Source organism: Notothenia rossii, assembly GCF_949606895.1.
Source record: "Notothenia rossii genome assembly, chromosome: 7".
NCBI classification, from domain to species: domain Eukaryota; kingdom Metazoa; phylum Chordata; class Actinopteri; order Perciformes; family Nototheniidae; genus Notothenia; species Notothenia rossii.
The window spans coordinates 17,154,793-17,182,271 of record NC_136905.1 but is presented as its reverse complement, the minus strand read 5'-3'; the positions used below and the strand labels follow the sequence as shown (position 1 = coordinate 17,182,271).

The following is a 27,479-nucleotide window of genomic DNA, read 5'->3' as shown; positions in this document are numbered from 1 at the left end:
CCTCTGCGCCCGAACGGAAGAAGCAAAATTGGTCTTGTTGCACTCTGTTGGTCAAACAAGGAAAACACATCTGAAAACTAAAGGTAAACAATATGTTTCTTAGCGGCAGATATTTTATCATAAATATGAATCATAGTCACACACCTGATTATTATAACGTACATAGTCACACACCTGATTATTATAACGTACTTTTAGCTGGTGGATCATATACAACTTACAGATAGTTGTTATCGTCCAGCCACCAGGCTTCTCAATTCTGAAAACATTATCATCATGACTGATTTTAATGAACCTGGACTGCTACTTGTTGCTACTTATCTTTTTCAGCAGTATTTTTTATTATCTATCTATTTCATCCCTTTTTCTAATAACATTTGTGAAATTATTTTTGGATAAAACTGTTTGTTAAATTACACACAGTCCTATTTTATATTTTATTTACGTCATCCCATCTTATCTTACACCATATTTCCATTATATATACATGTCATCTGTAATTAATATTATTGCATCAAGTGCTTTTTTCATTTTGGAGCTTACCTGTTCACTCAATACATTTAATTGTACGTTATGACCTTGTATTAACCTACAAAACACTTGCAAAGTCAAACTGAACGGAAACTGAACCTAACTTTAGGGTCCACTAGGAGTCAATTGACTTGCTTTGTCTTCAGGGGTCTCTCTCTGACTATACCTCTGTTGAATTTGCTTGTATTGTAAAAGTGTGTAACAAGTGGTGGGAGATCTTGCATGACAACATGTGTAAGAGTGAGGGTGGTAAGGTGGTAAACTCAGAGAGAAGGACATGGTCGACTATTTATAAAACTCTGAAATGGGACCCTGAGCATGTGTTTCTGTCTGTCAGGCTGCACGATCAACTGATGGACACACAGAGGCTCACTTGCTTTCTCTTTCACAGCCCTATATCCTGTCTTTTCTGGACAGGACACCGGTCATTTTGTGGACTTTCTTTGCCTTTTTCTTCTTCGAATAATCTGTGAGGTTAGATAGAGTCTTAATCTTCTTTCCCCTCGCCCTTTTGGATCTTCTGTTTTTCCTGTTGGGATTGTTTCCTCTATTTTCTTCTCCAGTCTGATTCCCTGCTCTCCTGTGAGCGTATCAAACTTTGTATTTTCCCCAACTCTCCTGCTCCTTTTTTCCTATCTTCCACTGTTCCCTGTCTCCTTGTGCGTGGTTTTTGTGCCATGCTCTCCTCGCCCACTGTGATTCTCCAGCCCTATGGACTTCCTGTCTACCCACAGGCAGCCACATGCTACCCCAGCCTAGTTCAGGTAAACCCTCCTTCATTTGTTAATTAAATCGTAAAATCTCCTATTTTCGGTCATGTTTGTCTTCATTCAATGTCCTTTCTGTTAAGTCTTATTACGGTGACTCAGGGTTCAGAAGTGGAACATAAAAGATTAGAAGTGATAATATGATTAAAATCCATTTTTAATGAGTTAAAGGCTGCAACAATTGCGATTACTTTCACGACTGTTTAATTTGCAGATCATTTTCTCGATTTATCATATAGTTGGTCAAATGTCAGAACATTTTACCAAAATGTTGTTAGCATTATAAAAGGACTAAGGAATTAAATACACTAACAAATGTTCACATTTAAAAGCTGTATCAATTGTTTTTTTGCCACTCAATAATCACTTTATTGTCATTGGAAAATCCTGACAGTGTATACAAATCTGTTAAACAGTTATGAAGGGAAGATAGTACAAATATTTAAAAAATATTTGTAAATATATATAGCTGTGAAAACAACTTCAGAGCTTTGTTTTCTTTGTTATAAGTTAGAAATGAATGTCGGTGCTGCCAACAAACCATCAAGATAGCATCCCCAGTGACGAGTTAAACATTTAATACTGCAGAAGAAACCAAAGGGCCCTTATTTCCTTGATAAATAAGTCCAATCTTACATCTAATTTGGTGTTAGTGTTGTGTTGCTCAATAGGGACTAATCGTGTTGTGCACAGAAAAGATTAGAGGAATGACAAATCAACGAGGCCTGAAGGGAGCTGGAGAAGCACACTGATTACGAAAGATCCCATACGTTAAATAGTTAGGACACATTTGGGGTTATCTTTAGTCCACGGGTCTCAGTGAAGTGATGCCAGCAGTGTGTGTGTGTGTGTGTGTGTGTGTGTGTGTGTGTGTGTGTGTGTGTGTGTGTGTGTGTGTGTGTGTGTGTGTGTGTGTGTGTGTGTGTGTGTGTGTGTGTGTGTGTGTGTGTCTAAGCATCCCTGACATGCCATTAATGCCACAATGCATCTGGTATCTCTCTACCTTGTCTCTGTGCTTCACACCAGCTGTATTTTTAGCCTCCTCTTCTGAGCAGATAATCAGAGGAGGAGATTCTGTCACCTGTCTTGTTTTCTTCACTCGACTCTATTTAAAACGGTGTGAAACCTGCCTGTTGTGCCTTTTACATTTGGAGTATTTAGCTTTATTAGAAGAATAAATCACATCTAGTTTAAAAAAAGGAACATTTAGATGGGTGCTTTTAAGAAAGAAAAAAAAAGAGAGATTCAAAACCTGAGGGATGGAATACTAACTTTTCCAAAGCAGTCTAAACGTTTTACTATCTGTTATACAATATGTGTAGCTACTCCTTTATCACTTTTATTGGAAGAATACTAGCAAAACAATTATTTGGGCTGCACGACGGGTTTATCCAAATACTATAATCATTTAAGCATTTCCTTATTCTATATACATTTCCTGATTATTGCACAAATGCTTTGAATATTATGGAAACCTAAAAAGCAGAAAGCAGGACGTAGAGAACGATTGTGTTGAAAAAGGAACCTTTAGTTTAATTGAATAAACATCCTGTTCACAAACATTTGTAACTTGGCCGGCACTAAAAGGCCACATCTGCAGTTTAGTGTCGTCTGTGTGTAAATCCTGTGGCAGCTGTCCCAGCATGCACCTGGCTCATAGCTGTTGACCTCTGACCCCCAAGTGACAGCTGAGGAGGGAGACGAGAAGAAAGGAGAACACATGTTAAACAGAAAAAGCCTGTAAGGAGGAGCGGGGGAACACTGTGTCTGTATGCACGCCTGCTGACACTGTGATATTGAATCTGGCACAGTGGTGGTTACTTTCTATGGGGGGAAATGAAATAAACTTGCAGTGACATCTAACAGATTGTCCTCTCATCTGTCACTTTAGTATCTGTGAGTAGAGAAACCTGGCAGTCAGAGTTTGGTTGTCTAATCAGATAAATGGGACACAAAACAGACAAATGTTAATGTTGACGTGTTTGGAAACATGTTGCAGCAGGAATGTGTACCTAACACCAAAGAATCCCTTATGTTACTGAATTCTCCATGAGTAGAGAGATTGGCAACAAGAACTTAAATATCTCATGGGTTGGATTTCTGTGAAATTGAATACAGACATGTATTTTAACCAAAGGATAATGCCATATGTAGTCCCCTAACTTTGACATTAGCATCACAACAAGAACTTATTTCTTATTAGCAAATGTTAGCCGGCTATCTGGCTAATCCTAGATGGTAAACAAAGTAAACATCATGCCTGATTAACAGCTGCATTTTAAAAGGCATTGTGATTTTGTTAGCATGCTGATGTTAACTCTTAGCTCAAAGCACAGCTGTGCCTGACAGAGTCTGACAGCTGTTGGCTGTGGTTTCCACCGAGAGAGACTCTGAACAACTCATGGTACTTTATTTATTCTGTTGGATGGCAAAAGTTGGTATTTACAACAGAAAACATCATAGGGGTCCGATGTTTAGGACAATAGCATTTAGTTTATGTAGTTTGTAAACTTTGCTTGAGTTACGCGTGTCCAAATTCAACCCTGCTTTATCAAATTCCTTTTTCATTGTCCCTGTATCTTCTTATTTTGAGTGCAACAGCTGGTAGAGATATTTAAGAGTTTATTAAATGTCAGTGAAAGGAGTTATTCATTAAAGTAAAACCTAAAGTCCTAAAGCTGGCTGACAAACCTTTGCATGTAAGGTAACACAAAGATAAAAGTTATGTCAGTATATATTCGTTTTCAGTCCTTATGGTAAGCTAAGCTAACCAGCTATTACCTCTAGCTTCATATTTACAGTAAGGACATTTAAGAGATGTAAGACTTGAATGATTTTTTGTATTTCCAGGATTAGATTTTTAAGGATTGTATTCTTCTCCAAAAGTTGAAAACGTTTTTCACCTTTTACCTTTTCTGAATCTAATATAGTGTGTGGATCTTTTGTCTGAATCTTGCATGTAAAAGTGTATGAATACAGCACTGGATTACATGTACTTTTTGTCCTACATATCTTTTATTATGATTCTCTTAAAATCTTTAATATTTTAGCATGTAGTCAGAAATATATTTGGAAAAATAATATAAGAGCTATTTTTTAAGCGGTATTGCGGTAGCCTATATATTATTTAAAAGTCATGTTGGAACCGTAATAATACCATGTTAGCTTCCTAAACACGATATTCTTAGAGTTGACCTTTACAATGATATACTGTCTTGGAACTGTAGGAGCATTTACATCCAGGTATATCCCGTGTGTGTGTGTGTGTGTGTGTGTGTGTGTGTGTGTGTGTGTGTGTGTGTGTGTGTGTGTGTGTGTGTGTGTGTGTGTGTGCGTGTGTGTGTGTGTGTGTGTGTGTGTGTGTGTGTGTGTGTGTGTGTGTGTGTGTGTGTGTGTGTGTGTGTGTGTGTGTGTGTGTGTGTGTGTGTGTGTGTGTGCGTGTGTGTAAAGTGATGGTGGGTGGGGGATGAGGTGATTGACAGGTACAGATGACCACAGCTGGTGTGGGCTCCTGGTGCCTTTTTGTTCTGGCGATCATTTGATGTGATTGGTGGATGAACAGAGCTTTTGGTGTGGTAGGCGGGTTGTTAGCTGATATTAAAACATGCAGCAGTTGTTGGACAATGCACCAGAGAGCGAGGAATGCACTGACAGGGTAAGACAATGCTTTTAGCTCCTTACCTGAATTATTCACTTGGATCATTGCTGTAGGAGGATTAACTTTTGTTTCTCTAATCTGTTTTAATTTACATTTCTCAGCTGAACTCTTTCAATTTCTGACTCAATGGAGTTTATAGTAATTACTTTGTGATTTGATTTAAATCATCGTAGTGCTCTTTTGATGTGACTGTGATTCATGGTTTCACTCTTTCAAACCTTAACACTAAATATACCTTTATAATTTATTGAGAAACTAGAACAAGGAACATTTGGACTTTTGTGCTTATTTATTAAAATCAATAATATTTGACAGTTAGAAGTAAAAGTCCTGCAATCTAAATGTATTGAGTAAAATTACATAACAATTCAAATCAAAATGTGCTTGTGGTAATGGTTCCTACTATGCAGAATTGCCAATTTCAGGGTCATTCACATTTACTTAGTCTTTTGTAACTATGCATTAATATCACTGTAATGTAGGTGATAGAGAAGGAACACTGCTTTGTAGCTTAAAGGTGGGGTTAGGAAAGAAAATGCAGTTGATTCAAAAGTAAAAAACAGCTAAAATGTTCAAGTCTCTCATGAGTGTACTTGGCATGCATATTAATTAATCTACACCACCGTCAGTTTTATCTACTTTTTATTTTTTTGTATTTAAAGGTTCAAACAAGCTCTCAGACGTTAATAGGTTAGATGTTTGTTTTGTGATTTCCATACTTTGAGGGCTTTGTGTTTATCTGATGTTTGTGTCGTCGCATTCGAACTGACAACGGATCATTCCCGTGAGAGCCGGAGAACAGACGCATGACGGTCTGTTTGTTTACACCTCTGACATTTAATATCTTGTGGTGCTGATCCCTCTCTCTCTCTCTTCCTGCAGGGAGGCCCCGGTCAGGAGGCCGGCCCTGGCAGCGGGGACCCCAACCTGTCCCAGGTCTACGCCCCTCCTCCCTCATACCCCCCCCCAGGGCAGTGTCCACCCACATCTGCGGGCAGACTGCCTCTTGAATTCACCTCTGCACACCCCGGCTCAGAGTACGCTGAACACCCCCAGCTCAGAATCTACCAGGGACCCCAGCTCGAGGGGGCCGAGGTTCTGACGTCCAGCCACGCGGTAAGAAAAGTTTGTGAATTCACGACAAGCAGTCCCAATCAAATCTGATCTTCAGTGAGTTAATGTGATAAGTAGCCCTGCTGCTTCAGGTAGAACATCCTTATGTCCCATCAGGGGAACATGGACAGATATAGTTTCTTCTATAATTAGAGCCCCACTTGCACTTTTGTGTCCATGTACGGGAATGCTGTCACACTCAAAGTGATGGGGGGCAGCTGAATGGGGATTTGTTGATGAAAATAAATCCCCACTTCTCCATCTTCTAAGTGTCTCATTTAGCAGGCAATAAAACAGATCACCTTTCAACATTATGGCTGTGACATTTTGTGATGATATGAACAGTTAAGTATTCAGAGGATCACATAACGTACACTTTCTATAAAGAGATTTTCTTAGAGGGCTTCAAATGTTTTACTGTTTCAACAGTGGAGTGTTATGTTTTGGTGTGAATTGAAATATAATTGTAAAAGAAGGAAAGAAATAGGTCCTATGTTAAGTTAAGATGTTTCTGTCTATTTTTGTTTTGAAAATTCAACAGTTTGTCTCACTGTAAAAAAGTTTTCTCAACAGGCCATTTTTATGTTACTGTGTTTATTTTTGTTAAACTAAGTAAACAAATATTCCAGTTCAGTGAAATTATTTAAATATATTTCCTTAATAAATAAACTTGTTCCCAATATGTACTAAAATTGAATTCCTAATTGTAGTGCAGCAACATAGTCTATTTTTAAACATGCTGGTGGCATTGTATGAATGAACCTCTGTTTGCTGGTCCAACTATTTACATCTACATTACGTCTATACATAAATAACTTAAAAGCTATTCCCTGGATTGCAGTGAAACTAAATGAATGAGTCCCAGGTGAGGTTAACAATTTAGCTTTTGAGTGAAATATCTTATCACCTATTTGATGGATTGCTGTGAAATCTGATACTGATGTTAAAGGTCCCTAGAGGATTAACCCTAATGATCCTCTGACTCTCCAACAGTCAGCACAGCCTGAAGTGTATATGTTATACATACCATGATAACATGATAAACTACGATGTGGCATGTTAGCATGCCATAATTGTGAGTGCAGTGTATATATAAGAGTTTGGTTCTAAAGAGAAAACACTTTTTTACACATTGTGCTTGACCCTGCAGCTAACTGATGCTTGCCAAATGAATAATTTGTAATATTTTAAAGCTGACTTGTGTTGTCTTTTTGTGAAATTATTGTGGTTTAAAAAAGTATATTGTGGTATTTATTTGTTGTTGTAATGCTGTGGAGATTCTATATAATGTATAAATATTTGCATTTTTGTTGTTCTGTAAACAAGTTAGCACAGGCACTCATTTCTGGAAATACGTGTGAATTTTTGTTCTCAATTAACAGGTTGATTTTCAATTTTTAGAACACAATAGATTTGTATGGCTCCATTTAGACATAAATGTGTGTCATTACTTTTGCAGTGCAGTAAACCTTTGACATCCACTAATAACATTTCCTTCAGGCTTGAAAACCTCCACCATGACACGGTCAGAGGGCTTTAGTTTGATCTCTCTTCCTCCTCTCATAAATGTTTTGGCCCCATCTATATATTTTATTACTAGAGCCCCTGATATACTCGGGTCCGTGCTGAATTTCGGGGAAAAGTTGAGACGCCGCCATGGAGGGAGGGGGTCAAAGGGGGAGGCTGACCAGATGACCCCCTTTCCCCCTCTGAAATATCGCTCAGGTCCAGAAACACAGTTCTGCATCGTGAAATGACACCACCACCCCCCCTCCCCCTCCCTGTATCCCTGTCTCCCCATTTAGCCTGTCTGTGTGTGTGTGTGTGTGTGTGCGTGTGTGTGTGTGTGTGTGTGTGTGTGTGTGTGTGTGTGTGTGTGTGTGTGTGTGTGTGTGTGTGTGTGTGTGTGTGTGTGTGTGTGTGTGTGTGAGAAAGTGTGTAAAAGTGTCTTTGTACCTTTTTCTGTCTCTCCCCACTTTATTAATGATGCCCCTTGACAAATGACCTTTAACCCCTGGCAGAAAAGCAGCACCGTGACCCCTGACTGACCCTTGTGGAACGTACAGTTTTACACTCTTTGCCTTCCCCCTTCACCCTCTTCCTTTTCAAGCTTTTTGCGCACCTTCTTTGCCTTGTTTTCTTTGGTTTCATTTTATTCTTCACTGCTGCACTGAGGCCTTTTCCACTCTCTGCCTCTTGGTGCTAGAATGCTAATACTGACATTTTCACTTTTACACAACGACTGTTTTTTTATATTTATATATCAACAATTTTGTAGTATTTTTCTTTGCTTTGTTATGTTCTTTTTTTAATGTTTTCAACATTTCTTCTCTCGCTTTCACTGCTGAAGCTCACTATATATATTTTTTCTATCTTGCAGACCTTTTCTTGTTTGTACTTATTCATTTGTTTTAAAAAAACATATTTTTAACATTTATTTTCTTGCAATGGTTGATGATGCTGGGTCACCATTCACCAACATAAAAACATGCACACAATAGCATCGTGGTGCATTTTGGGAAAATGAATGTTTTGGTTTTGGCACATTAGTAAACTTTTCTGCATGGGGCAACTTTAAGTTAAATATTACTAGAGTTTTGTATGTATATTACAGGTTATTACAATAATATGGGACACTCAGTGAGAGTGCTTCATCATTAAACATTATTTAACACTTTGAAACAGCTTGAGTGAAGATTTATATGACAGGTTTATAATCCATATTGTTTTTGTTCAGTGCATTAGTATTTATACTCTCCTTCAGGCATGTATTTCAAGACGCCTCACTAAAATGGAGCCCTTTTCTTGCCTCCCCACATTTGCCTGAGAGGGATCACTGGTTGCTGAATGCTCTTTGAACTTTGGTTTGAATCACTTCATGAAAATGATGCTTAATGCTCTGTGGTGCTGACAAAACAATATTCTCTGAAAGATGTTACAGACTGTATTCTCCAAATTAACTTTATGATTTTTCTTCCTTTTCTTTTCCTTTGCTTTCCTACTGATGCCCTTTCCTCGTTTTTTCTTCTCACCTACTCTCATCTCACTCATGCTCTTTCTTTTTCCATCTTTCTATTTCATGTTCCTTCACGTCCTCTTCCTTCCTGTCCATTCTTCTCCTATCGCTTCCTCTCCTCCTTCTCCTCCTGTTTTCATACTTTCTCTCTGCAGGAGGATGGTTTGGCCGCTGTGAACTCTGACCCCCTGTCGGTGTCATCAGGGGGCGGGGCAGGAGATGGAAGTGACGAGGAGGGGTCAAATAAGGCCCAACCCAAACGCCTCCACGTCTCCAACATCCCGTTCCGCTTCAGGGACCCGGACCTCCGCCAGATGTTTGGGGTAGAAATCTCTCACTGTCACGCAGTCTCACAATGCCTTGATAAATCGATATATACATCATTAAACAAAATGAAGTAATCTGTATCTATTATATTATACTTACATACTTATTCTGACATTTCCAGCAATTTGGGACGATCCTTGATGTAGAAATTATCTTCAATGAGAGGGGGTCCAAGGTGAGCGTCACAGGCATGATAAGAGCTGAACAGAATTTTAAAATAAGAAAACAGAATATGAACATTGTGACGGTGTGGTCTTGCAGGGCTTTGGCTTCGTCACATTCGAGAGTGCAGGTGAGGCGGACCGAGCCAGAGAAAAGCTGAACGGGACGATTGTGGAAGGGAGGAAGATTGAGGTGAGGGAGAATTCCTTTTTCTAATGAATATTAAGTTATTTATCTTATCTCACACTGTGTCTCTGTTGTACCACTAGCCTTGTTTGTTTGGCTCCGTATTGTTTTAAGTTGATTGCTTCACTTTGTTGCAGAATTTGCCCTAAGCTAATTTCCCCCTATGGAACAATAAGGAATATTTTATCTTGTTATCCAGGTTAATAATGCAACCGCAAGAGTAGTAACCAAGAAGCCCCAGACGCCGCTTGTAAACAGTGAAATTCCAAGTAAGACTCCCCATTCATTTGAGCTAAGTTCACTTTCTGCATGATTCCGAGTGGTTTTGTGTGAAACTTATCCCAATGTTCTCTATGTGTAGCTTCTGGATGGAAGATGAACCCCGTCATGCAGGCGATGTACGCACCTGAACTCTATACAGGTAAGACACTCTCTGTAACACTCATCTGTTATTAGGGCTGTATTTTCATTTGACTTTTGCACCCTTACACTACTTACTTGTCTTAGTTTATGTTGTTACACTGAGAGGGAAGAGTCGATGGCTATAAACGGATAATAACACTTCTATTAGGGGGCTTCAACATAACTTCAGATGAACCACTGTCATAGCAAGGATCTTAGCATATAAACTACACTGTGCTATTCATTAAAAACTATTTGGGAAATATAAAAGTATTTACAGTATATGTTCTCAAACCCCTAACTATTATTTGAATGAGATCACCTGTGTATTTACATTATATTCAAAAGATTTACCTTTCACGTTTTCTACCATTTTATATCCCTTTGTAATGGCCGGTTTCCCCTATCCCATGGCCGCTCCCACGCTGGCGTACCGAGGCTCTGCGCTGCGGGGGGGGCGAGGCCGCGCCGTCTACAGCACCATCCGCTCTGCTGCTGCCGCGCCCACTGCCGTGCCCGGATACCCCGGGTATGACTGTGTCCGAGTGCCAGAGCCTCTTCACTCACTTCAGTCTTCAGCATTTTAATATTGTTTCACTCACTTCTTTCAGGATGGTGTATCAGGATGGACTGTATGGAGCAGAAGTCTATGTAAGTAGCTGCACACATTTCCTCCTTAAAGTCATTTTAAAGTGTTGTTACTATAATAATGTTATTTTTTATTGTATTTTCTGTGCAGGGTGGCTATCCTGCAGCTTACAGAGTGGCTCAATCAGCGTCTCCTGCCACGGCAACCTACAGTGACGGGTAGGCAGATTTTACAACGAAAACAACTATTGTGTAACTCAAATCAGCTTTTTGATCCTTGAAACCATTTAAAGAAAGGGCAATGATGTCAGATGAATAAAAAATATTCCGGAATTCAAGTATAAATCATTAACATTTTATATAAAACTGTATACATTAACCTTATATCAGTTGATCAAAAAAACCTACTTCTGTTTCCTTTAAAACCAACCAGTTAAGTAACAGGCACTGAGGTCAGGTCATGCATTTTGTGTCTAGAAATGTAGGAGGACTAACATCCTATTCAGTGCACATGTTGGACTTAAACACATGTCAGATTTTAAGGCTAATTCCGATTTTATCCTTTATTTTCAACATTTAGAGGCAACATTTAAACACCAAAAGACTGTGGAGGGGCTGTTATGAAAGTAGAACTAAATAAAAGCCATCATTGAGGAGATAAATGAATAAAAAAAGGAAGTTTAATAGGAGCCTTTTTTTTAAATCCTGGTTACATCGTGACATGTGCATCTGCTTCTGATGTTTTTGAACAGATACGGACGTGTTTATACGACATCTGCGGACCCCTATCACCACTCAGTTGGACCAACAACAACATATGGCGTTGGTACAATGGTGAGTGAAACACACACACACACACACACACACACACACACACACACACACACACACACACACACACACACACACACACACACGCACAGCCTCTGCAGAGAGATCTCATGTTACACGTGTGGTTAACAGCACCTGACACAACGCTTCTGTTTACAGGCCAGTTTGTACAGAGGAGGATATAACCGCTTCACCCCGTACTGAGCCACACACCCACACCCACGTCTCTCTGCCTCTGGGATTGGCTGATCCATGGACGCTGCAGGACAGATTGTGTGATCCTTGGAGAACGTGGAGATAGTTTTACTTCCTGCTGTCATCACAACCTCTCCTCGAGAGACTAAACAGACTGAAGATGTAAATAGTGTAGCACCCATTCACTGTCCTTTCTGCCGATGAATACTTAGCCCCTAGAAGAGGATGTTATTTAATATATAGACAGTTGCTTAAAACCTTTAAAGGATAATTGTTTTCTGAATTTAAAGTTGGCTAAAACGGCAGAAGTTGGGGAAAATACTGTGAGAGTTAATTTTGTGAATATTTGAGATTTATCAAGTTTCATGTCATAGTTTGTACAATGTTATTATTTATGGTGACAATTATTAACTAAATCTATGTGCGTGTGTGTGTGTGTGTGTGTGTGTGTGTGTGTGTGTGTGTGTGTGTGTGTGTGTGTGTGTGTGTGTGTGTGTGTGTGTGTGTGTGTGTGTGTGTGTGTGTGTGTGTGTGTGTGTGTGTGTGTGTGTGTGTGTGTGTGAGCATATGAGTGAGGTAACTCATCTACATGGTTCAGTTACAGACCCAGCTGTGACACTGGTTTGATTATTGCAAGCAGATAAGTAATGTTTGTTGGGGTCTAGTTGGACTTTCATTTTCTTTCCTTTTTTTCTCTTTCTAACAATCTACCTCTCATTCATTTTCAGCTTTTAATACTGCTTTCATTATAGATCCTGTATCCCTTTCTGTGTGTGATATTTGACTCTGCAGAGCTTTCTCTCTCTTTACTTTTCTTCCTGTAAATGCTGATTTTACATAGTTTAGTTTCTGTGGCTCCGTACCTCACTACACAAAGAGCCCTTTTTCTCCTTTGCTCACCCAGGGAAGGTTTGTTTTTCTAAACATTCTCACAGTTATACTCGTGTTCAACTGTGGGAGCTGCGGTAAGAAGCAGTGTTCTGCTGTTGGCTTTATTACACAAAGACAGATTAGAACCAGACCAGTCTGCTCAGTGTTAGAGTTCAGGTTCCCCCTTCTTCTCCCTTTTCTAAATTATCCTTATTTCACTCTTTACTGTCGTCCCGTCCTCTGAACTGTTGAATGACTTCTTGGTTTGTATTGATAGTTCCTCCTTGGCCTACTCTTTGTTTCTGTTGCACTCTTTTCTGCTGTGTTTGATGTTTACCTCTAAATAAAAAATATTTTCTCTCTCTTTTCCCATTCTGTCCTTTATTGATTTGTAAGATTTTCCATTCTTTTTTTATTCCATCTCTTATTCTTTACTGTGTCCTTCTCCGCTGCTCTGATACCAAAGGAGACTTGATCCTTGATCATTGTCACAACACAAATCCTAAAGCAGCCCCTTTCCTTTTGTTTCTTGCACTTTGTTTCCTGCTTCTACTTTCTAATTATAAAGCTTTTTACCAAATGACATTTCTGCTAGTCTTACTCTTTCTTTTTTCTTCTGTCCTATATATATATATGCTCATGAAACTTCTCCTTCGATCTAATCTATTTTCTGACCTAAATTAACAGATTTGACTCTGTTCTTTATTAGTAGATTTCGTTTTTATCAGTATAATATTGATTTATATTTTAATCATCTTCTATCTCTGCTTTTTAACTTTCCTCTGAGTGACTCAAACCTTTGCTAATGACTTTCTCTCTCTTTGCATGCATATTGTTCTGCTCCTCTGCACTGTGCAGGTCTGGCTTTACTTTCTTGTATTTAGCTTTTTCCTTGTCGTACTTAATGCTTTCTGTCTTCTGAGTTGATTTATATAATTCTGAGCTGTAGCCCTTCATTAGATCCTTTCTCTTTCATATTGCTCTTTATGGTTTCTTTTTCTTTTGCTTTGAAACAGTCTCTTGCTGTCCAGATTCTGTTTCATTTCTCCCCCCCTCTCCCCCTTTTTCTCTCTACAAGATGTGTTTTGCCGACCTTGGTATTATACGGGGCTTAATTTTGATCAGGCTTTCATTGGAGGTTAATACAGAAATGTCTTGGTGTCATTTATTTCCATCCTTCGAGGCACTATATGTATAAAAAGTAATGCTTTAAAACTATTTCTCCTGCTTTTCCTATTTGTTGAATTCTCTTTCTTTCGTTTTTAGCCCATCTGCATGTATATATTATTAACATTTAGTTACTGCTCTACTCTTCTTTTTTCTGTCATTTAAGCTTTCTAAATATTTTTTCACCATAAAACTCCAACTTTATTTTCCATTAACTCCATTCAATTCACTTTGACATCTTCTTGCAGCTCAAATGTGTTTGCTGAAGTGAAAATGTCACAGGTGCCTGTCACTCACAATAAAACGTCCATGCCAAACTCTGTCGTTTTAACTTGTGTTTTTGTTGTATCCATTTATCTAAATGAATGCATTACATGTTTAAAAAAAACAATTACACTGGATGTCATTTATTCTTGAAGTTTATTTATTTTTTTCAAAAATATATATACACAAGATTTACAAAATGGCAGTTCAAGTTGGATCTGTAAATGGAGAGGCGTTGCAGAGAAACCTTCTGATTCAGTTGTTAGTGAGCCGCAACATAAACTATCAAAGCATTGCAGACGCAATACAATACTTACTAGTGAGAGTGACTAAATGCTCATGGCAAACGGTCACAAGCATAAAAGGAACAGATAAGAATGAGAAGAGAACAAATACTGGTTAGAGATCTGTAGCAGAGGAGAGGACAGCATGCAGGGAGAGGAGTTAAGAGAAAGTGAGAACAGAGAAGAGACTAGTTCAGAGGGAATGGCCGGAGATGAACACAGCAGAGGTGAGGGACATGGGAAGTTCTTCCAGTAAATATCAAGGAAGGAGTTACAAAGACTGATGGGAGGTATACAGTAACATGGGAGCAAAAAATACTGAAAACATGACTCAGGCAACTGGGAGGAAAAACAAACAAAACATCCAAAATGAAAATGTGTATTGTTAGTTCCTGGGTGGAATTGTCTACTAAAAAAGGCAAAATAAACAAAGTAAACATCGTGGACTGTATCAATGCTGAAAACCTGAGAGGTGCACACATCAATCATGTTTAAAGAAATGTTAACTGTCGTTCAGCTCATTCACATGAGAAGAAACCAAAGTCTTTTTTTGGGAGGACGTGCCACTTGTCATATGAAGCTTGCCTGAATAAGACTGCATACTGAGAGAAATGTTACTAACTGTCGGAGAATTTCATGAGTGATAAGTTCGGAATGTCCAGACACATTTTGTTTTAGGCATTTCAAAATGACAAATCTAAAACTGAGCAAACATTATCCAAAAGAATTCGCGATTAATAATAAATAGGAATTTAAAAAAACTAATACCAAATGATGACTAATTTACCAGCAAACACATGTAGGCGAAATATTCAAAATGTATCTGGACAAACAGTAAAAAGAGGGCTTTGTAAATCCTCAGGCATTGTTTTCTCAAAACTTAACAGGTATCATATTGCACAGAAAAACATTTTCAATATTTGGGTTAGCAGCAAATCACATTAGCAACAGCATCAACATTTTCCACATTTCATCATGAGGCTCCCATGTATCTCATCAGCTGTGACGCTTCAACTTGAGCGGGTCAAACCAAGACTGGGATGCTCACTCTCTCCGGCTGGCGTCACTATCCTCTCTCCATGAGCTCCTGCTGTGAGCAGTGCTGCGAGCTGAAGGAGGAGAGGGCTGGTGGTGTGGGTGGGGTGGGGTGGGGGGGGGGCAGTGAAGAGGACAGGGGATCAGGTAAATGAAGGGGAAAGAAAGAAAACATGTTGAGATTGTTGTCATTACAAATTGTTTGCTGAAATGGTCAACAGTGAAGTTTGACAGACAAATAACGGTCCAGTGTTTACAAGAACATTTTGTCAACCTGATGGAAATTGGTTGAAGACTTAAACATTTTGTGTTCATCACTGAGAAGATATCAGCTTTGCATGGAACTACCTGCCAAGCTTTACTGCCACAAAAAGGCCAATGATACAATAGAGGCAACAGGAGCTTTGCCTGAATAAAATGGGACCATTTTGACATCGGAGCTGGTCATGTCACTCAAAACTGAGCATCAAATATTGCCACAATGCCCGTTTGAATGTTTTCAGGCTGTACTGGGGAAATCATCGACTCCTCTACATCCTGACAACGTCACCAGATCTATCTGCATTTTAGTTTACATATTTACATGTGGTCAAAGAGTTCTGCAAAACCCAGAAGAAAACAAAAGAGAATCACACTTACCCGTGTGAGGGGAAAAAAAACGACACTATGCACTAGTTGGAAATAAATCACAGCAATATCATACAATATTTACAAAAATAAACTGTTGACAAATACACATGTACAGCAAGCCTGCATCCACTCAAGGTCTGCTTAGTTACCCCTCAGTCTGAAATGGGTTAATATTTCTACAGCAGCAATTAATACTGTTCAAATAAACAAAATGACCCGTTTATTTTCTTCAAATTTGTACACTATCATTATCTAGGAGTCCTTAAATTATAGGATCTGGTGGAAAACAAACCAAGTGAACATGGAGCTAATGTGTTGTTGTTATAGGTGTACATTTACTAAACAATTTGGAACTGTCTAATACCTCATTTTTAATACCAATTATCACCTAAAATAGTGTGCTCCTCCACCAATAGTATTTTAGGTCCTGGACAGCACAAGCCTAAAGACTAATGGACCACAATCACATCAGAAATACTTCAAGTCCTGTCCTGTACCGAGGGTAAATAGTCCTTTATTTCTCTTTTTATTTATTAATTACTTGTCAACTGGGAAAATGGACATAAAGCATCTCGACTCATCTCGCATGTCCTTTGTTGATAAGAGTGTACATCTGATCTAGACAGTAATCTAATACTCAACCATATGACCTTCAGATAGCACAGGTTAATGTGCAGTAAACACGTCGGCTCTAACTGGTGCCATTCTGGCATTTTAGGGTTTAGTCAAATTGTATCATACTTAATTCAACATTAAACTGCTTATTATAAAAATCTGCTCCATAATTCTTGTACTGGGCCACGACTGCCAAAACAAAGGATGGAAGAAATTCAACACAGAAGAAAAGTGAGGCAGCATCTCAGCCGTGCCGTCCTCTTCCTCCTCCTCCTCCCAGAGAGTCCCTTTAGCTTACCAGCCGTGCACACAGATCATACAAACCGCTCGTAGTTTCTGGAAGAGGCAGCAGGTTCTCGCTGAAGCTCGCCACGCAGAATTCCCCTTTGGCTGTATTTAAAAGATGGCAGCTTTTCTGTTGATTAACAGCTGGTGAGGTTAAGAACGCCAACGTGGAGGTCAGAGGGGCTTCATCACTTTTCTGTTGGCCGGGGTCTGCTGGATTCCAGGTACTGGCAGGACGTCCGCTGGAGGCAGACTCCCTCTCTGCTTCTGGCTGCTTTCATTCTGGAGATGGAGCTCAGCTTGGAGGATACCACCCTGATGAAGAACACTTGCCTGATTCCTTGATCATACACAAAGTCAATGGTCATCACGTTCAGACTTTCTCCCAAAAGCTGGCCAACCATTTCTTGACCGGGATCATTGAATTAATAGAACTTAATTCAAATCAGGAACAAGACTTAAGACTTAAGTTCATTGCTCTCACTGGCCTTTTGATCAGGATGAGGAACAGGATGATGCGCGGCCATCTGATACCTTTGGGGCAACCGGTGCAGGACATACAAACCACCTCATCTTCCTTCAGACACTCGGCGGGCACCTTCTCTCACGCGTTTTATCACAGTCTTTAGGAGGAATGTGTAAGGGTGATCTGAATCTGTGGACTTCTATTCAAACAGGAGAGAGCAGGATGAAGGGCTGGCAGCTGTTTGTATTTCCCTTTTGGTTTACAAGGCTTGAATCTTCAGGTCTTGAAGCTGTTGACTTGAGGAAGGAAAACACATAACAGAACACTGTTAGCTTTGACATCTGAGGGTCGCTAGGGAACAGGAATCATGGGGGGGGGGGCCTCACTGAGTTGTTCTATTGACTTTTGACTCTCTTTGCTGACACTACACGCGTACCCCAGATCTAAACTCCCCACTCCTAATGTAAAGCAGTTCCTATCCAACGACATCTGTAATCTGAATCTAAGAGTATTCATGAATCTTTCTATATGGGTCTTCTGTAGTTTGCCAACTCTATCTGAAAAGGCTGATGTGTCTCAAGTGCAGTGCATTGTATATGTGAAGCTCCATTATGGTCCCCTAACTTCTCCCTTTATGGTGTTCCCCCCCACCCCCTCAGGACGCAGCCAAAGCGGCTGAACTGGTTTTGCAGTCTATCTTTTCAGGGTCACCGGGGTAGAAAGTGACACCATGCGCAGTGAGAAAGGTCACACAGGAGTCTAAACAAGAGAAGCCCAGATTGGAGTGCACATACTCCACGAGCAAGTCGGGCCTGAACCTGCGGACAAAGGAAACCGAGAAATCAGGAACTCATCATTCATGGAGAACTAAAATGTGAAAATAACTCTTTCTGGACCTTCACTTACGTTTTTACCATAGCCCGAAGTGCAATCATTCTCTCCCTCTCAACAAACTTGTCAATGAGGTATGAAGCCATGCGCGGGGCTTCTTTGTAGAGCTTAAAGAAACGGTGATAGTTTCCTAATGCCCAGGCAGCGCGGAGTGCAAGAGCATGAGCCACACACACATCTGCCCGCAGGGCCGGGGTCAGGTACACCAACTCAGTGGTCAGATCTGGAGGGGGCAATGATTGGCCAACGTTTAAAAATGAAGGGAAGAGATAAGAATGTATGTAAGCTGTTTATAACATGTGAACAGTGACTTTACATCTTTACATGCACAAAATCTTTATGACCTTCTACTGAAAATATTCACGCTTGGCTGTACACATGGCCTTGGAAGAATATTATTTCACTACTGTTGGATAAATGTCATATCATTTGGGATATTGCCATATTCTGATTTAACGCCATCAGTGTGAGCGTACCTCCAGAGTTTTTGGTGAAGATGTAATACAGCAATCTATATGCTGTAAACTCTCCAATGTTCTCTGACGGGTTGTCCTTATACAGGGCCTTCAGCTGGGTCTGGCACTGGTTGAACTCTTCATGGTCTCCCTGGAGACAATTAACATTCGGTCATTATTATAAAATGTACTGTTATCAATTTTTAACTACCGCAAAACGTATAGAAAATAAAACAGACTGACCTTTTCCAGAGCAATGCGTGCATGACACTCGTACACTTCCACTGTGAATTCAGTACGAACTCCTTGGACCTTTTGGGGGAAATAAAAACCCATTTAGATAACCGTGATAAAAAACACAGACGGAGGATAACATTGTACAAATACTAAGACGGGGGTAGAAATGAAAGACTTGCTGCAAACTGACCGTGAGGTCCTGTCGTATGGACTTCATCTGTTCACAGGCATACGTGTACTCCTGGTGGGTTTTCCAGTGGAGTTTCACAGCCAGCAGAGATCTCCTCAGGACCTGGATACAAACAAGTTCAGAAACAGGTAAGGTGTGGATCGTGATCTTTGGTGGTGTAGATGGAGACATAAATATACTATATAATATAAAAGCGTCATCATGTCATCTCGATCTTCACCCTTTTTTATGCATTGTAAAACAGGGTATTTGGACGCAAACTTGCATTTCCCCATAACGATGTTGTTTAACAACCGGCGTAAACAGACATTCGCACGCTATCAAGCAGTGAGCGTGCGATGTCCTGTTCAGGTGACGTCAAACCAGAGGTGGGAGTAAGTCCTACATGTGCAAGTCATGAGCAAGTCTCAAGTCTTGACCTACAAGTATCAAGTAAGTCCCAAGTCACTGATGAGAGTCAAGCAAGTCAAGTCATACAAAATTATGATGAACAAGCCCAGGCAGTTTGCGCATTTCAATTCAGTTAAAAGAAAATGGTTATGAAAATGGATTCAACCCACACTATTATCTTCATGACATACACAGTTAATCATTTGAAATCTAATTTAGACCAATGACAATCATCACATTAGATTCATATTAAACCTAGAACTGCAGACAATATATCTAGGACTCAATCAAAAAGTCTGTTCAAAAAGGCAGAAAAAATTCAACGTAAAAAAACTCAACGTAATATCTCAATACAAAAACAAACGCAAATATTTAATTTAAAAAAGTCAAGTCCTTTCAAGTCATCTGTCTCAAGCTTAAGTCAAGTCTCAAGTCATGAATGCCAAGTCAAAGTCAAGTCTTTTATCAATGTTAGTCAAGCAAGTCTCAAGTCAAAAATATGCGACTCGAGTCAAGTCATGTGACTCGAGTCCCCACCTCTGCCCAACAGGATGCCATAAATAAACAACAAAGAATCACACTACACACCGACGCAATGATTACATTCAGGCACACTGTAGAATACAACCTCTTTGAACAATTTATATACTTATTGAAAACAAGCAACAAAATGTAATACCTTGGAAAATGCCGTTTAATAGCCTTAATTTTGGCTAAATTGATTGATCAACTTTTAATGCTTTTTAAGACCCCGCGGACACCCTGTAAATGGTCAAAAGTATTCTGAAAAACGTTCAACCCATTTATCAGTATCCTCAGACAACTGTCAAGAGAGACAGATCTCAGACATGCCAAACATCATCTGAGGACTGTATAACTGACACAGGAATACATAAAAACGACTCCCACAAGAGTTTCACTTACATGCACAGGGCGCACAGTAGAGGGGTCGGGGGCACAGGTGAGCCTCAGGTAGGGCTTGGTGACGTCCTGGCATGTCCCCACGATGGGGACGTCCTCCCAGCTGAGGCTCTCCTGGGTTCCATCCGGTTGGTCGAAAGAGTTGATGGAGAGAACCAGAGGCTCTGAGCGCAGCTGCTTATGAAAGCGGGCTGCTCGGCTCTGCTTCTTGGCTTCTCGCAGTGGGTCATGGAAATCCACACCGGCGTTGCCCCCTTTCCTCTTCTTTCCAACCGCTGCATTGGAGTCTTCCATATTTCTAGAAAAGTAATTTGGAGATTATTTCCTCTGCTATTGAGTCAAGAAGTCCTACGCCCTCTTTGAGGACAGTGACCAATGAGAATAGTAAGAGCCTTTTCCCCCATTAACTGTGGGGTTTCTTTGGGAGTGTTTCCTTGTCTGATGAGAGGGTCTAAGGACAAAGGGTGTTGTATTCATATTCTGTATAAACTGTGAAGCCCCCTGAGACAAATGTACATTGTGATATTGGGCTCCATGAGTAAACTTTGATCGATTGTTAAATGGTTCCAGTTTTGCAATTATATATTTATTTACATACCGGCGTCCTCTATTTGCTTTTCCTCCTCTTCCACGTCCTCTCTCTCCTCCTCCACGTCCCCTTTCCCTGTCATTACCTCGACCACGTCCACCTCTTCGTCGTGACAACTGGGGTCGGAGGTCACTGGAGATGCTGCTGTCTGACTGCGAGCCAGAGTCACTGGGAGGAGGACGGAGACACAAGATTCAAAATGAAGAAATACACAGGCCTACAATAACCAAAGATGATCACGGGGGAAATGTTGTCTTACCTGCGTCTGTGCCTTTGGGTGCTGCGGTCCCTGTGTCGGTCATAGGAGGGGGATGGGGAGCGAGAGGATGAATGAGAGGAACTAGAAGATGGACTCCTCTGAGAAAAGATATTCCTGTAGTGGCCCAATCGGTGTGCACCACCCCTGCCTCTTGGAGATGCAGCAAGTGTACTTCCGCCACGGCTAACTGAGCCATCAGCTGTCCTCTGGGATGCAAGAGTCTCCCAACGAGAGGGCTTGGCCTTTAGTCTGCAATAAGAACAAAAACAAAGATCCAAAGTCAGTTCAAAAGCATTCAGAACAAAGAAATGCATCAAACCATTGCGGGGGGACTCATTTAATATAAAGCCACATTTCAACTTAGCTGAAACCAAATCAAAATACATGTTACGTTTTTACGTTACGTCTGATTTTATCTGGAAAACTAATGTCAAGTACATTTTGAAGCTGAAATAAATAAAATAAATAAACCGGTCAAACATAAATCCACTCACTCTGGCAATGGCTCATGGGTCCAGTCGATGGTGTAAGCAGAGCCGTCCTTCAGCCGATCCTGCAGAACCTCCTTCAACACCTTCTCTGTACGATCTTTGTCTTCCTCTGACTCACAGGCTGTAAAGCAGCGCTGCACATATTCCTTCATGGCTTGGGGCCAGTCCTGGGGTCTGGAGAGAAAAACATCTTGAGTCAACATATTCTAAACTGATTCATCTTTTTTAATCTATTGGGACAGACCAGTTCGTACCGCATCTGAGCACCGCCAGGCGGGGAACTGGCAGAAGCCAGGGAGGAAGGAGTAGGATTTAATCCTGAGGGCTGCTCGTCTGGAGGGAAAGTCTGATTGGAAATTGGAGAACACTGAACCTGATAAGGCCTCTTGTGAATGTTGAACTTCATAGCAGCTGCACCAGGTGCCTCTGTGAGAAACAACAGAAAGGGGAAATTAGTTATAAGTGTCATGGTGTATGGACAAACATATAACTAACTAAATAACCACTGGGGAAATTGTGGAACCTGAACTGAGATACAGAATAATTAAACTTTGTTTATATAGTATAAAAAGTCTGGATGTTTGGATCCGGAATGTAGAACTACACAATAGGTCCCAGATTCACCTTTAAACCCCATCTAATACTAAACACCTTTGAATTATATTTCTGTATTGTCAAAGATATTTTTCAGTTATAATTGAAAAAAGCCTGTAATTACAGCAATATATGTGTAAACTGCATCAGAGAATAACAGTTAAGTAATGCAGAATCTTACGTTTCATGCGGTGCCACAGCTGCTGTCCTTGATTTTGGTTTTTGTTTTTGTTGGCCTCTCCTCTGCCAAGCCCTGGTGCATACTGGCCTGGCTGCTGCTGCTGCTGCTGCTGCTGCTGCTGCTGCTGCTGCTGCTGCTGCTGCTGCTGTTGTTGTTGTTGTTGTTGTTGTTGTTGTTGTTGTTGCTGCTGCTGCTGCTGCTTGTTATTCTGTGGGGGCTGATAGGAGTTCTGGGCCTGGAAACCCTGTCCATAGTTGGGCCTACCCTGGGAATGATTATATACTTGCATTTGGTTGGAGTCACCAAGTGGGTATTGCATGGAGTTATTGCCACCATAAGCATTTTGTGATGGAGCAGTGGGGTACTGGGAGTTGGATTGTGGAGGTATAGATGGGGGGGGAGGAGGAGGTGGTTTGTCGGAGTTGGTAGGGCTCTGGGGGGGTTGGGTAGTGGAAGGGGGAGGAGGTTGGGCTGGGTAGCCGGGGGACTGGTCTTCCATTCCAGGCACTGGAGGAGGCTTTGAAAAGAAAAACAGAAAAAGCTATTTCAGCAACTATTTGAAGAGTAAGAATGTAGTAGAAGCTGCAAAAAAGATTGGGGCCTTACACCCCAAGTCAATTTCACCAAATGTTCAAACTGTTATTATCAAATAAGGGCCATAATAATACATGTGACATTATTAAGGGATCTGTGAAGAACTTCTAATTCCAATACCTGTCCATTAGGGGTGGGAGCTCCTGGGTAAGGCCCTGGGGGTGTACCATACTGATTTGGTGGATATGCAGCTCCATACTAAAAATACAGAGAACCCCATTTTAGGAGATATGAGCCTTGTAGCAAACATTGTTTAATGCAGTAAATGAATTTGTATTAAATATTATTATTGTAAAAATATTGATAGGAAACAAATCATGATCTGTACTTACTGGAGCCACGGGGTAGTAGTAATTATAGGGGTATGTGTATCCAGGATAATGCTGCTGAGTTTGCTGGTACCATGGATAGTACTGCTGCTGCTGCTGCTGCTGCTGCTGCTGCTGCTGCTGCTGCTGCTGCTGCTGCTGCTGCTGCTGCTGAGGTGGCGGTGGCTGCTGCGGTGTCTGAACGGCAGCTGAGTCAGTCACTGCTGGCTGAAACTGACCGGCCTGAAATTACACACATACATAAAATAGAATTGTCATTTTAATCCAGTATAAAAATCAAGGATCCATTTAAAATCACATACCAAAAATGACCCATACTGATTATTATGTAACATCAAGTTTGTAGTGTGTTACAACTGCATCAAATTTACTTTTGGTTCCAAGATATATACCTGGATGTAAACCACACTATCAACGTTTCCTGAATATGAGACGCAACGATTACTGGACAAACTTGCACGCCAAAAAATGCATGATGATGGTTTAATGTAGTCGGGACATGCAAATGCAGTCACTGCAAATGAGCAGGCAAAATGGTGCTGGACCTTATTTTCTTTTTTGACATTTAGATGTTTTGTGTCAATATTTATATTTTTAGATCTCGATATTTATATTTTTAGATCTCGGGTTGTCAGCAGATCAACTAACATGCATTACAATGCTAACTTAAATAACAGATAGAGACACAGAGCTAAAAGCACACCTCTGCTGTGGCTGTCCGGTTGGCTTGTGCATTCTTAGCAGCGCTCTGACTCTTGTTAATGGACGCTAGTGCTTGTCTTGCCTTCTCCCATTCTGGGTTTTCGCGAACCTGGCCATCTCCAGCACCTCCAAAGGACCTGCCACCAACAGAAGAACAATTGTGTATAAGGAATACAAAAGTTTTGATATGATCAGTTTACAAGTATTGAGGTTAGGTATCACAGTGATAATCTAATAATAACACAACTAACATGATATTAAAACAAATGTACAACGTGTTAACTGAACAGGTTTGGTGTATCGCGTTCTGTCTTGCGTTATACAGGCGTAGCTTGTGCGACAGCCAACAGTTAACAACTGTAGGTTCAAACTGTTACTTTCACTGTGACCCACTTAGAAGTTGACGGAACGTTCTTTTCCATCTACTGTTAACCGTTGCCTAATCACCCTACCAACAGCTCTCCATGTTAATGTTAGCCTGTGAACGGGAAGCCATTACTGTTCAAACATGAAGCGTTAAGATAATACATTGACATTAAAGATTGCTACGCCAAACCCTATAGTCCATAACGAAATAATAATTAAGTATAGTTTGAACAATAAAAATGTCCACGTGAAGAAGCAAACTGGTTAGCTTTCGGTAAACAAAACCTATGGCCTGTTGTAGCTAGGTATGCTATCTTTAGTCAACACCCTAAAATGAGCAAAGGTTATTTTAGAGTATAGTGAGATTATAGAAGGCTATGTCTACCATATCATACCATGTATTAGCCTTATAGATTTAAACTACATTATATATTATGTATGTAATCCGGCATTTGTTGTGAGTTTCCTAATGCTAGAGGGCGACCTACCAGTTTGTTGTAGGGGCTGTTTGTTTCGTGTTGGCCGCCATTTCAGCAGTCTCTAGTTAGCTTTGGAAAGCTAACGCTTGGACCGTTGGTCGCTAGCTAAGCTAAGTGTCTAGAGCCGTTAGCTTAGAAAACGTAAACAAGATGACACGACGATACAAGAACAACAGTCAGCCGACTGCTTCTAATGTCAAGATATCCTAACAAGTCAAACTGTAATTTGGTTTATTTAACGGCGCAAACAAACATATGTAGTGGATAAACGCATATTTGCTTCCTTTTTCGTCGATGACCAACTTCGTCTGACAAGCTGTAGAGATACAAAATGGTAGATAAGTAGTCAACTGACGGTGTTCAGTAAGGTGTTTTGGTGCCCAGAGTAAATTCTCTCAGGAAAAGCCTCCTCTCTTGTTACTCAACCTCCTTTGCCGCCCCCTACAGGCTCCACCAATCACATTTCAATCCTTCGGTTTAGGTTAGAGACGCAGTCATCGACTGGTCACTTGCCTGTCAATCATAGCACATGGGATTGGATGTCAATGCCTGACAGGCACAACACAGGAAATAACTCCCTAAGGTTATTCACTTTGGAAGCTACGGAAATGCACTTTATTCTAGTCATAAATTAGCAGATGTGGAAGAAGTATTCAGATATTTTACTTTAGTACAAATAGAAATGCTGCAGTGTAAAAAATATAACTCCTGCATTCAAAATCTGAAGTACTAAAAGCATTATGATAAACAAATTATTTGAATTATTGTATTTGCATATAAATATAATTGGACCATATAACCACTAATCTATATTATATCCCTAAATGCTTAATGATCATTGATGTATAAATCACTAAAGAGTAAGCTGGAAAAAGTAAGGCCCATTTAACAACTCTATATACAGCTACATACTTTAATTATATAAGGTTAAAACACAAGTTAATGAAAATATTCAGATGCATCGAAACCTCCATATTAATTTATCTCCCTCTCTTTGTCTCTCTCTCTCTCTCTCTCTCTCTCTCTCTCTCTCTCTTTCTCTCTCTCTCTCTCTCTCTCTCTCTCTATCTATCTATCTATCTATCTATCTATATATCTATCTATCTATCTATCTATCTATCTATCTATCTATCTATCTATCTATCTATCTATCTATCTATCTATCTATCTATCTATCTATCTATCTATCTCAAAACATAAATCACTATGATTGTCCATATCAGTGAGGCTGGTTTAATTTTACCCTGTCACAGAGACATAATCTATGTTTTTACCTTGTGTTATTCAAATTCATAGATTTTAGACATTCTCACTCATCAGGGACTTTATCTTCCTGTGAAGCACACAGCTGCAGGACGTGTTTGTGTGTGTGTGTGTGTGTGTGTGTGTGTGTGTGTGTGTGTGTGTGTGTGTATGTGTGTGTGTGTGTGTGTGTGTGTGTGTGTGTGTGTGTGTGTGTGTTTGTGTGTGTGTGTGTGTGTGTGTGTGTGTGTGTGTGTGTGTGTGTGTTATACGACTGTATTACAAAGAGGGGAGTCATATCCTGTCAGAAATGCTCTCCCACTCCTTATCCCTCAAATCATTCATTGTTTTTGGAGGTCTCTCTGCAACTGTTTGAGGGTTCATGTGCAGTGCAGCCACAAACTACAGGGCTCACAATATCTTCATCGAGATACAATCCATTTCAGTACCAAAACAAAACACTCATTCAACTAATTTCTGCGATTTATAATGTTTTATTTAGCACTTTTGAGTTGTATTGCATTTTAATACTGATACACTGTACAATAAATTCCATGATGTTGAAAAAAATCAACATACATTTTTTGAATTTGTGGCCTGGCGTCAGAATGCATAGCTTCCAAGTACATGAAACAGTAATTGGTAAACATTTCTAGACAATTTCTCACAGTGCATGATATAATGTGTGTGTGTTGAATGAATAACGTGTTCTCATTGTTGTGCTGTTCAGCTACATCATCACACAAAAATGTCGAGCATCTGTGACATGATCTCAGAAACAATGACTCACTACACTGCACCATTGTTTTAATACCTGCGTTTGGTAATGCTTCTGTTTCTTTAACCCATGAGAGGAAGCTGAACTCTGAAAGAGCATCTCTCCACTTCTGTTGTCCATCCAAATCCAGGCTCTCTCTAGTTTTCTGTTTTAAAGAGGAGTCCTTACTAATTGGTTTTGAGAGTGAATGATTGTGGGGGTTAAATAATTTGAGTTAATTATGCAAAAGTTTACAAAACGATATTGTTGACAGCTAAATTGTGCAACACAGCAGGGTTAACTTCTGGGTCATTCCTAGCATTCGGTGCCATTTCAGCTAGGGTATTCAAAAATAAAAAACATAATTTTCCATGTTTTATTTATATTTAATCTGAATGATGGCTTGTTAAAGTATAAGAA

At 40.1% G+C, this 27,479-nt stretch overlaps 2 protein-coding genes across 4 annotated transcripts; one reads left to right on the top strand and one right to left on the bottom strand.

Moving 5' to 3' along the window:
• Positions 1-861: 861 nt before the first annotated feature.
• On the top strand, positions 862-13,010 carry rbfox1l (RNA binding fox-1 homolog 1, like). 2 transcript variants are annotated; one of them, XM_079693160.1, is made up of 12 exons: positions 862-1,295; positions 5,839-6,072; positions 9,241-9,408; positions 9,534-9,587; positions 9,674-9,766; positions 9,960-10,029; positions 10,122-10,181; positions 10,550-10,691; positions 10,774-10,813; positions 10,902-10,969; positions 11,503-11,584; positions 11,741-13,010. In XM_079693160.1, exons 1-12 carry the CDS (start codon positions 1,209-1,211, stop codon positions 11,783-11,785), a joined length of 1,143 nt encoding a protein of 380 aa, XP_079549286.1. In that variant the 5' UTR covers positions 862-1,208; the 3' UTR covers positions 11,786-13,010. The 2 variants fall into 2 exon arrangements, with proteins under 2 accessions (XP_079549286.1, XP_079549287.1); XM_079693161.1 differs by lacking the exon at positions 862-1,295 and adding an exon at positions 4,796-4,953.
• A 1,204-nt stretch (positions 13,011-14,214) lies between these two features.
• leng8 (leukocyte receptor cluster (LRC) member 8) lies at positions 14,215-25,403 on the bottom strand. Of its 2 annotated transcripts, none has more exons than XM_079692922.1 (15): positions 25,070-25,403; positions 24,217-24,352; positions 23,517-23,735; positions 23,305-23,382; positions 22,591-23,107; positions 22,070-22,241; positions 21,819-21,989; positions 21,325-21,573; positions 21,075-21,233; positions 20,480-20,774; positions 19,166-19,267; positions 18,982-19,050; positions 18,760-18,889; positions 18,299-18,506; positions 14,215-18,210 (listed from the first exon to the last, which is right to left on the bottom strand). In XM_079692922.1, the coding sequence occupies exons 1-15, from the start codon at positions 25,108-25,110 to the stop codon at positions 18,048-18,050; spliced, it is 2,709 nt and encodes a 902-aa protein (XP_079549048.1). In that variant the 5' UTR covers positions 25,111-25,403; the 3' UTR covers positions 14,215-18,047. The 2 variants fall into 2 exon arrangements, with proteins under 2 accessions (XP_079549048.1, XP_079549049.1); XM_079692923.1 differs by having other exon boundaries at positions 24,298-24,352.
• Between the last annotated feature and the right edge of the window lie 2,076 nt (positions 25,404-27,479).